The 12,137-nt window shown below is 37.8% G+C and overlaps 1 protein-coding gene across 6 annotated transcripts in view; it reads left to right on the top strand.

The window, feature by feature from the left end:
• Positions 1-2,303, top strand: part of kto (mediator complex subunit kohtalo) — a 62,203-nt gene extending 59,900 nt beyond the window's left edge. For all 6 annotated transcript variants that reach the window (XM_089248468.1, XM_089248470.1, XM_089248469.1 and 3 more), the window contains 2 exons: positions 416-608; positions 710-2,303. In XM_089248468.1, the coding sequence (XP_089104594.1) occupies positions 416-608; positions 710-1,109 (593 nt within the window). In that variant the 3' untranslated portion in view covers positions 1,110-2,303. The remainder of the gene's footprint in view (positions 1-415; positions 609-709) is intronic.
• The last annotated feature ends 9,834 nt before the right edge of the window (positions 2,304-12,137 follow it).

Raw genomic sequence — 12,137 nt, forward strand, 5'->3', positions numbered from 1 at the left:
GGCATGTGTCAACAATCAAATCTAAAACACCGAAGAAAAGTTAGTCGAGAGGATGGAGTTCACGAATCCCGATCATTGGTTGGGGATGGGAGGAGGGAAGGCCGAATCTTCCAGCGGACACAACCCCTCTGTTATAGAAGATTTTATTGATAGGGAAGGCCAATATATTACAACTGGCAATATTAGTAAAAACCTCTACCTACTTTTAAAAGTTATTTTTAATGTTTTTTAATTATTTTGTTCTTTTTTAGATGGATGGCCGCCATTACCGTTTTCTTTTCGCGTACCCCCGGTTGGGAATCGCTGATGTAGACAAATGCTTTACGTGAATTTCATTAATCTAAATTGATTCCTTTTTTGCGTTTGGATTTATATGCCATCAGTTTGATTCTGAATTGATCCATTTCCACAACAGGAATGAATCAAGGGTACGGTAGTTATGGCGGGGGAGGAATGCAGCCAAATACCGGAATGATGGAGCCAAGGAACTCTTCCATGATGGCAGGCGGATACAGTCAGTCGTATGGAAATCCGCAAACTGCTCCTGGAATGATGGGGCCGAGTGGTATCAGAGGACAGCAGGGACAATATATGTCTCAGTCAGGCAGGTACGTATTACGAATGCGTTATTATTATTTTTTAAATATAATTTTCATATAACCTCAAAATTAGATTTCAGTAGTAAATTTTCTTTTTTTATTAATCCAAGGTCCCAATATCCGATCGGACAGGGTGGCATGCAAGCACCCAATGTGACAGTGAACCAGATTGGGAGCACTTCACATCTACCAGTCTCCGGTTCTGGTATGGTTCAAGGAAGTGGTGGTGGCGGCGGCTACGGAAGCGGCCCATCCAACCAAGGTAATATGTCGGGTATGTCAGGCGGTCCGCCGGGACAGATGCAGCACATGCAACAGCTCTGCCACCAGCAACAGCTGATGGCGATGCAGAAGCAACAGCAGCAACAACAACAACAGCAACATCCTCAGCAGCAGCCCCAGCAGACGGCCGCACTTGTTGCGCATCTCAGACACATGGGATCAAGTAATCAAGGGCCTCCTCATCCGCAGCAGCAACATCATCCATATCATCAGCAAGGACCGTATTGAATCTGCATGTGTGTGTGTGTGTGTGTGTGTGAGACGCTTGTATATGAACAGTTTCTTATCCCGTTTTGTAAATTATGTACCATATTCTGATTTTGTAGTATATTATCTTTTATGCAAGTTATGAAGCGGAAAATTGATGATATTTGTCACCTTTTCTCATTGATAGTTGAACTTTATATTGAATACAGGCATACGCCAACAGGTGAAGCACATTTTGTTTGAAAAAAAAAAAAACTTTATTTGTAGAAATATATCCAGTAGAGCTTTTTCTCTATGCTTTGTCATAGGTCATTCGGAAAGTTATCGACAAACAAGTCATTGGTTGACGAAGGACTGTATTCATTTGAGCATTAACTTCGGCATGTCAGGCACTGTCTGAAGAGTTGTTGTGTTGCTGTTGCATCTAGCTGTTCCCCCACTGTCATCTTTACATTCATAGCGGCAAACAGTTTTTTGCACAATTTTAAGGACAGAAATGACATTACGTGTTATTACGTGAATGTAATAAGTTTAACGATTGAAACCAGGTTGTTTACAGCCCTATGCATTGAACAAATGGAATTCTATCTGCTGTTTGTACCCGCAGCTTGTCTCGAGACTTTTTTAATGACCTATGGTGCGTAAGTTATGTAGAAAAGCTTTTTTCTTTATTTTAGCTGTAATTTGTCATGATTTTTTTCTGTGAGGAAAAATTGCTTTTATACAACCTTTGAAACATCTTCATCAAAAACCTCTTTTTTTTTTTGTTTTAAAATTTCGGCAAACTACCCAGTTGTTTATTGAGCACTTCATTTTATTGTGCCGTTGTGACATTAACTTCGTTTAATGCTCAACTAATGTGATCGAAATGGTTTTAGCTAAACAACTTTACTTACGTCTAGTTTTTTTTTTAATTGAAATTAATTCTCTAGCAGAAGAAGTAATTATACGAATCTGCAAATGTCTAATTGTGATTGGTGAGACTTGAGTACTGGAATCACTTTATTACTATTTATTTAAGTCTATTCTATACGTGTTGAACATTAACTTTGCATGAAATTCAATTCAAAGGCGTTAAATGTATTCAATTTTTATTTCCGTCGCAATTTCATGTGTTGTTCTTCCCTCCACCTTTATTTTTTATGCGTGGATTTTAATTGTTTTTTGCTATGTGTGTATATATATTAGTGTTAAAAGAATGGTTTTTTATATTGCTTACGAGACAATTTTTTTGTGTGGAAAGTATGCACTATTAACACATTTCCTTTTTGCGTTGGGAAAAACTATACTAGAAGTACATTAACACAGTGTTCTTCAACCTTTTTACAGCTATGGACCGGTGAATATAGTTGAGGCTGGGGCAAAAAATGAATAGACGTTACAACTAATATCCTGATCTGCAAATCTATATACGTAAAATTTATTTTCTGTCTGTTCTTTGTAGAAATCTGTCATTTTAGACTGAAATCATTACCAAATTTTGGCCCAAATTAAACGATAGGATATTTTAAGAGTTTGTCAGAGCTAGAGACAAATGCCCGCAGTGAGCAAAAATGATTTCTCAGTCTCAACAATGACTTTCAGAATGTTTATTTTTGGTTACCGTGGTTCCCAAACAATTCATTTCAGACATGTTTACTCCTTTACAATGGTTTGTAACTTATTTAATGCTCCCAGTATGCAGGGTGATTCCAAAATTCCCCTTGCCGCCTTTTACTGGTGAACTGTTGATCCTAGAATCATACTTCCAATTAGAAAAGTATTGAAATAGTGTGTAGTACTCGGATACAACAGTCATGTTGCAAGGAGTTGTGTAGTTAATAAAGGTAACTTTCTATACAGACACTAATTAAAAAGTTGTTTCCTCGTCTCTCCTGAGGCCAAAAAAATCTTCCTTGTTCGTAAGTGCAATACTTTCACAGATAAGGGGTCCCTTATTTCATACTGTTCTTCCCCAACTTTCCTCGGACTTCTGAATCCAAATATCTCAACGAATATTGCACTAAGAAACTTGGACTTTTTTTGTTGTTGCCCTCAGGAGAGATGAGGAAACAACTTTGTAATTGGAAGTTAGAGGACAGGGTGTCCGTATAGAAAGTTAATTTGTTTTTTAATTTTAATAACTATACAACCCCTCGGGGGAGGGGAAAGAATGACATATCTAGTATTACTCACCATTTGGATACTTTTTCTAATTGGAAGTGTGCCTCTAGGATCAATGGTTCGCCAGTTAAAAGTGGCAAGGGGAAATCACGGAATCACCCTGTACCAAAAATGATATATTATAGCTATTAATAAATAAATAAGAAAAATATAATTTGTGGGTTGGCAAAAAAATAAATAAATTTAATTTGCAGAGTTTACCTGCTGATGGCTAAGACAGAAATTAAAACCGATATCGAGACAATATAATATTTAATAAATATAAAAATTGATGTAGCTGCTCTTTTGAATGGATTGAAATGTATTCCGGAATTGTGGATAATTCTCCCGGATAGGCACCGGTCCACAGACTAGCTGTTGATGAACACTGCATCTACCGATTTGCATCTGGAAGCAGAATAACCCACACAATTATAAGTGTTCTCTATCACAGTATTGGATCGCTGTATTTCAGAAATATTTGACATCCATATTTGTTATTGGCATCTTTTTCTCAGCCACCTCGTAGGGCATTTCGCCTGTTGTGGCCTTGTATTTCTATTTGTACAGAGAGTGGAATAATCCATGTGTGTGTGTGGCATGTGAAAAACCATTTTTTTTAATCGGTGTGCAGTTTGTGTCAACAGATGACAAATTCTTAGAGAGGATGCAAATGAGTTAAAAAAACATGTTTTAATATATGTGGAAAGATCCAAAGATTCAGGGCCTGTGTATAAAATTCCTACATGCAACCATGTTCAAAAAATTTGTTTGGGCAATGATACACATTTACCAGCATTTGCGCTGATTCTGGAAGTTTTATTGGAGACAAATCTTGACATAAGTAACTGATATACCACATCTCAAGTTATTTAAGATGACTGTATAAGACTCCGTGTTCTGACCCCGGGAAATAAATTTGTTGTTTGCCAGAGTCCATTCATTGTAATCAGCTTGAGATGTGGTGAAGCAAACAAAGATATGTTGGTCTTTAATCGGGTACTTAAGCCAGGTTTTCCTAGTAGCAGGTTTCCTGTGCTGCTCGCAACATGATTCGCCCTGCGCGACATGCTGTCCTTTCACCAATAAGAAAAGCAGCATGACCGTTTTCCTACAGAGCGCAATACAACTCACGACAGCGCTTTACGTTGGGCTTTATTGGTTGAATGCTTCTGGAGGAGTCAAATGCGTCGTGCACCACGCGTTTTGCAGATGTTCTCTTCACTCTTGTATGTTTTCTTTCCCTTCCCTTCAAACCGCAGCATGCGCACGACAGAGTAGCTGATGCCAAGGCCATATATTATAATATAGCTGTCCTGATGCGCCACGCTAGGAAGACACAAACGTGCAGCGTAATTATGCAACCCGTTTCTGCCAGCGCAAAATTGTCTAATTCGATTCACGCTGCACAAAAAACCTATTCCTAGGAAAACCCGGCTTTACTGTATGGTTTACTTTCCGTTGGCTGAACGACATGGAAGTCATTTTGTGTGATCAGATGAGATAAAAACAGAGCTGCTGGAAACCCCAGGTTGGCTCATCCACCATATTTATGTGAAGCTTGACGTATTATTTTTAAGGGCAATAGCTCTTCTCTGCATGGGCAGAGATACGGAGGGGCAATTCCCCCTCCAGCATCAATGATGGAGCTGGTATGTGCATATACAAGGTGGTAACTATATCGACCACCCAATAATTACATGTGATTCCTTGTGAAAAACTAATATCGAAAAGTGTTTTCCGTTTTTGGATTGGACGAATATTAAGTGAGTTATAAGGTTTGAAATTTTGTTGCATTGTCGTTTTTCTAAGGGTCATTTATATGCCAAACTCTGAATTGCAGTTCTCCATCAGCAGCGAGTTGTCACATTTTGAAAATTAACTGAAATATTCAATCTCATTAGAAGCTAATTTCTGTCTTCTTCCTCCACGATCGGCATTTTTTTCCCTCCATGTAGTGTGACATAATATAACCTTGATATTACGTATAACTTACGTATTTGCTTCGTCTCCTATGTTGGCAAATTTATCGCCAGATTTGTAAAGTGTTAGCTAAATGAGATCTGTTTGAGGTTTTTTTTTAACCAAATCAACACTTTTTTGCCGAAATGTGGAAATTTGTTATACCTTCACTATCAAGTAAAATTTTTTGAGGGGAGGTGCATACATGTTTATTGCGCAATCATTATTTTACGTTGTCGTTTTAGTCAGGTTACATGTTGATCAATAAAACGACAATATTTCTTTGGGTTTTTTGAACTTTCATTGTTGTTGTTAACATTGAAACAGTTACGCTTAAAAGGCTTCAATGAAGAATGTAAAAATTATAGCTTGGCAAATGTGACTGGTTCTGACAGTAAAATAGTAACAACGATTCCATTGGAAACTTTCAATCACTACTCAATACTGATTTTGTCCTAAAAATAATTTCAATCATTGTAGGGTGCTTTTGGGACACTGATTTCGAATCTGACATTGGTTTTATCAGACCAATGTCAGAATAAAACAGACGCTGTATTTTCTAAAGAACGGAATGACTACCGCTATGACTAACTAAATGATAACCTCTGTAAAAGCTGGTGTTTTGAGATGCGAAGAACACATATTTCACACATTTCCGATTGGTGAATTTGGCAGGATTTTGAAGTGACGTCATCAATTTTTTAAGCGTTTCAACTCATTAATTATGGGGCAGATCAAAAAACTGAAAAATACTTTTCCATATTAGTTTTTCACAAGGAATCACGTGTGTAGTTATTGGATGGTTGATAGTTACCCACCCTGTATATGAATGTGCTTCATCATGCCGTCCCCCCCTCCATGTCTATCTTTGCCTATGGTTCCTTATACCGGTTTTTTCTCCTCCCCCCCCTATTGTTAGACGTCACTTTAAACAGAAAACTGGTTTTGCCACTCTAAGATGGAGGGTGATGAGTCCGCTCTGTATATTCCTGGCACCTCTGGTAAAAGCAGCATCTTAGTAGGCATTACTGGTAACCGTAAGAGATGGCTTTGAGCAAGGTTGGACAAATTGCAAAGAAATCTATAGGCGCCGGAAAAAAATTTTACTTGGAGAAAAAGGTCCGAAATAATGCTTATTTTGACTTTCTCTGGGCATGGTGACCCTCCTTCATGTTGGCAGGTATCTATATATATATAAAATTGATTTTCTGTCTGTCTGTGTATGTTCTCTATACAAATCTACATCGATCGTCACCAAACTTTGCATATATAACAAATGGGACCCGACTTAAACGATAGGCTACTTTAAAATTTCGTCAGAGCAGGGCAAATGCCCCAAATGGGCAAAAAAGCGTAGGGCAAAAATTTTTTTTGGGCCTCAACAATCACTTTCGGAACGTTTACTTTGGTTCCCTAGCAATGTGTTTCAGACATGTATATGCCTTTACAACGGTTTGTCACTTCTTTAATCCTTTTAAGTATATGTATAATAGTTTATGCCTTTATAATGGTTTGCCACATTTTCAATACTCTCAGTAATGAGGCTTTTTGAATAGACGTCATAATCAGCATCTGTTCGAGGGTCAGGAAAAGGGTGATCCTCATAGAAATCAGTGTTAAAATTGCCGATTTTACTGTAGAAATGCGGAAATTTGGTGGGGTTTTCTGACACACAAATAATTTAAAAATTTGTATTGTGAATTCTCGATTTTTGAAATATTGAGTTTCGCTTAGAGATATACGAAGCCCAGGAGATTAAATATGAAGTAATTAATTAGCCGGACCTACTTTTGAGTTGGACAGTCATGCAATAAAATTGATTTCAACTTATTTATATCCTCGCAACCATGAAAATTAAGTTGTCTGTATTGTCTTTTAATATTCAACTGCATAAATGGATATAGTTTAGGTTGTTTTAAAATTAATTATGGGCCCGTAAAGTACATTGAAGAAATGTACAGCTTTAACTAAATATTTGTGGAAGCAGGAACAGGCAGATGGATATCTTGAAGTTCGGGGGGGGGGGGGGAATCGAAATACTTGGCGCCCCTAAAAAAAGGGAAAAAATTATTCATTTTTCTATGTTTCTTTAAATCTAGATTTCTTTATTTCACGAGTCGCGCAAGAAGTCATCATATTGGTGAACTAGACATGGTTTGCATGTCCCTCAAAGGAAGAGGGAGATATCACATGATCCAAACAGCCTCACTGAAAAAAACCCGGGCAGCGCCGGGTATTATAGCTAGTGCTGCTATAAATTCCAAACTTGAGACTGCTCTTAGCTTGCCATTTAGTAACTACGCAAAGAAAATTCTAGGCGCTGAGATACCAATTTTTCAGTCTCCATGGCAACTATCCATTCCTAGCTTCAAGCAATGCTGTAAAAAAAATATATTGTTGCTGGCAAATGTGTATTGTCACCCAGGCATCGCATTGTTTTTGAGATGGATGTGTATCTGTTTAAAATTATCTTTCTTAAATAGTTTGAAATTCCAAGTCTCAGTACTTTTATAACCTACTATGTGAACTAGTGATTGCAACTTGTGCCGCTGCTGCTCTTTTGTTTGCTGTTTTTCCTTTGTGCAATCATTTTCCGTTACTGGGCTGTCTTCTCTAGTCCACCAATAAAACTGTCATAAGAATCGAATGATCACATTTCGATCGTTTCTAGAGCTGTATTGGTTTTCCGAGAGGACATGGGAAATTTCTCAGTGTGCTGATTCTATTTGATGTGGTGGGAAGAAAGCTGGTCAAGAGCCTCCTTCGGCCATCTGTGATCCATCTTCGCTATATATATATAGGCTGAAGGGGGGTTTTTGACAAACCGAAAAAATATTTAGGCTTCAGCCAAATTTCTTAAGAGCCAAGCATGGATTTCGTTCAAAAAAATTGGTCCTAAATGATTTTTTTTTCTCTCCAAATAACTTCTTCCCATGTTAAAAGACATACGGGAATGAGATTAACGTGGCACCTGACATTTGTCATGCCCTGCTAAATGTATCCAAAAAGTAACGCCTTACAGTGATCAAACCACATATGATTACTTACAAATTTTAATTGCATTGTAGAGGGCGATTCATCAAGTTTATGCACAGGATAATAGTGTGATCATACCGTTATTGGCTGTACAGATGTTCAAACTGTACTCAACCTCTTGCTAAGTGAGCATTTGAAGTGTTATTAAATCAGCTGCTGCAGGCGCTGTTTCAAATCATGTGGAAAGCTCAGCATTTCACTTAGTTCGTACATTGTGTTTAATATGCGTCACTGGTTTAAGTTCAGCCTTGAACATGTACTCAACATTATGTTGTGGTGTCCGTATACTACTATAACTATTAAACCGCATAAACATTCCTCTGAGACACTTTTAACGGATAGGAGTGTTGATTTGATCTTGATGATGATTTTGGATCATCATCAAGTTCGTTTTTCAGGAATTCTTGTGATGTGTTCCAGAAGTGCTCCATCACCTTTCTTTCTTTTTTTCCAAATCACTCACGAATTACCCGTAATAGCGAGATTTTCATTATGAGCCGTACTCCTTATAATGAACTTTTACTGTACTTATAAGGTATGCAAATATTGCAGCCCTAATTTGAAATTGGACAATCCGATTCGAGCGGATTATGAACTTCACCTGCAAATTTCTGGGATTCTCTTGATTTTTTTTTTTTTTTTTTGAAACAAATGCGTGTTTTCTTACATGAATTGTTTTTTTGTGGCTGTGATTTTTGTCATTTGTTCACTTGCGAAAATGCTTTTCTTTGGAGTGTGTGTACTTCGATTTTCTGTCTTTGTGATGTCTCTTTTCAAATCCTACAAGCTTGTATCGAATGAAGGGGGGAAAACAAATCGAAATGACCACTAAAAGCCTAAAAAAATGTTGTGAAGAAAAAAACTTTGTTTTTAGTTGAAGTGGGACATTTTTTTAAAAATAAACTTGTATTTATTTTTTAAGTAAAAAAGGAAAATCTCACAAATGCACCGTCTCTCGTCTGTTGTTCATTTAGCTTCTGATCTATGATTTAAAACTGGGTTTTTCCTACAAGCTGGCTGGTTCTTCTGCACAGTGTGCAACATAAATTGTCCAGCGCGACAGTCTACTTACCGATAAGAAAAGTGGTACAACTGTTTTCCTGCGAAGTACAACACACTAGCGCTTTACAGCGGCCGTGATTGGCCGACTGCTTCTGGAGGAGTCCAATACGCCACACATTCGCCACCCATTTCTCTAATCTCTTCACACAGGATGTTCTAAAACCCTTGACCTAGAGTGTGTGCAAGCATGTGAGCAGCCAAAAGATGAGCGAGGAACGAAAACATTGATCTGTGTGCAAACAAGTGTGGAAGTAGGTGAACGACCAAAAGAGCGACTTAGACACAAGGTATATTCACGGTCCATTGCAGCCGATATTGCCATATGGCATGTGTATCTTTCGGTTTGACAATCCATTGCAGCTAATTTGGAAGAATGAGTTGTGAAGGAAACTAGACTAGGATGGGTGAAGAGGGTGGCAAAATTTGTATACCACTGTATAAACATGCCTCTGGAGGGTGCCCCAACCAAAACCCTAATCGGAGGGCCCTAAAATTATGTTGTATAGTGCTGATTTCCTCGTGGAATGATGAGCTCTCCAATAAACCCCCCTCCCCCCCTGAACCATACATTAAGACAGCCCTGGGGTAATTTATTAAAAGAATCTGGCAACATCTTCCTTCTTCAATTCAGAAACAAACACAAAATGAAACACTCAGTGCCTGAAAATTTATGAATACTCTCCATTGAAAAGCAGTTATATAAAATTATGTTAAAAGCGGTTCTTCTACATTTTGGTTGTTGTAGTGGCGCCATCTGTTGTTAAGGAATAGCCAAAGATGCATCCTCATATCCAAGTAGAAAAATTTCTCTGGTAACCCTCTACGTCAATACTTTGTCGCATATTTGGCATATAAGTAATATCACATTACAACCCCCACTGCCATCTATGAAATATAAAAAATAATAAAATATAAGCCTGTGTGATTAAAGGAACTTGCAGAGCAGCTGAGAATTTTTTTTTTATTTCGGTGTTAACAGGCAGCGGATACAATGAATTTCTTCTAGAGAATTCTTGGTTAAAAACTTTTTTAAAAAACATTTCGAATCAACAGAAATCGATTAAGATAGCATGTGTAAATGTATTTTCCTTTAAAAATTTTCTCTCAATCCTTTTAAACATACATTTAAAAATATTTTAAACTTTAGATCGTCTTGGTGGGGACACGCCCTCTGGTATCAGATGGGGGCAGTGTCGTCTTAACACATGGGGGCCCCCCCACAAAAATGAAACATGGTTGGAGTTTCCGTGAATTCACCACGTAGGGCCTCAGAAAAATCATTTGGCCCATGATGCTCTTAAGACAGCCCTGATGTGAGGGGCACACTCTCTTTTATTTCAACTGCACAGACCCGTTTTTTCTATGAAAACAGAATTTTGATATCTGGGTGGAATGGCAAAATAATATGCTGCTACCTTATACAATATGGGCAGGGCCGTCTTCCGAGCCAAGTGATTCTTCTGAGGCCTTGTCTGGCAAATTCTTGAAAATTTCAACCAGATTTAATTTTTGTGAGGCCCCTTCTCCTCTTGAGGCCGTGCCCAGGTGGACCCATGCGTTACGACGGCACTGTGAATATTCTTTATTTTTTTTTCTGCGAACCAAAAAAAGTGTACTTGAAAGCATTCATTTTCAGACTAAACGTCCATACTTTACAGGTTTTATTCACAACGAAAAAATGGATGCCTTTCTTAGTTACTTTTGTCCATAATCAATAAGCGGGTAGAAATAAAATTCTATCAGCAGAAATACGGACAGCTTCTAGAAAATAGAGATTGGACCAGAAAATACAGTTTACATGTATATGTTACTGCCAAGGCCCAAAGTTCGACGGGGCTGGCCACTTCACATATTGACCAAAGTCTGAATTGCAGAAATGATTCAGACTTTGGTCAGCCATTTCGCAAGGTGGCCGGAAATCCCTGGCCAAAGCTTGATGTGCTGATGTAAGATGGCCAGGTAGGAGCCAAATCCACTTTTTTAATCACCAACGTGTGATTACATGTTCTATATATAACAGCTGTATATTAGATTAGCTCCATGTGATGGGAGAGAGAGAAACTATGAAAATAATTACATAAACGTAGTTTTTTTCCGGCCAAATTTTTGGAGTAAAAAAATGGTTACCATGATTTGATGGGTCGCCGTAACACTAACATGGAAATGATTACCTGTGAAAACGATATGCCAACTCCGACTGACCCTGAATCATGTCTTTTGTTATCAGACTTTGGCCAGGGATGTCCGAATTTCGGACATTGGCTGGGTCAATATTTAATGAAGTTAGCCGAATTTGGACTTTGGCAGTAACGTATATAGAAATAAAAAAACATTTAAACTATAACTCTAACTAACTAACTAACTCTCTGCTGCCACCTATCAAATAAAAAAACACAACTTTACAATTCTATCGAAATTGGTGACTGGCTCTGGATTAATGAACCGCATAAAAAAAAAGCAATATGTGTGGTAACGATATTGGTAAATAATTCATAAGAAATAATATTTGTTAAATTTTGTTTGCATCGAAATTTTAACAGTTGCTGTTTTGTCATCAAAAGTCAGAAAACCCGAAACCCTCTCTTCATCCCCAATCAATGCTGACGTAATACTTGAATGACCCGTAAGCAAAAAAAAATTTCAGTTGAATGAATAAACAGACATGAAGATGCTTGATGGCTGCAGAGGTTTATTCAAACCTCAATCATGATTTTCTTTCTTTTTTGGCGAAAATAAGATATTCAATTCTAACTAAATGGTTCACGAGACTAAAATTCATTGAGACTCTCGTTTAAGGCGCCATTGAATAAAACTGTTTTCTTGTTCTCCGGAAAAAAAAACAATGAC

The sequence above is a fragment of the Pholcus phalangioides genome, unplaced genomic scaffold, assembly GCF_987345545.1.
Source record: "Pholcus phalangioides strain wild (caught in Gottingen) unplaced genomic scaffold, Ppha-v1.0 ptg000020l_1, whole genome shotgun sequence".
Lineage (NCBI taxonomy): Eukaryota > Metazoa > Arthropoda > Arachnida > Araneae > Pholcidae > Pholcus > Pholcus phalangioides.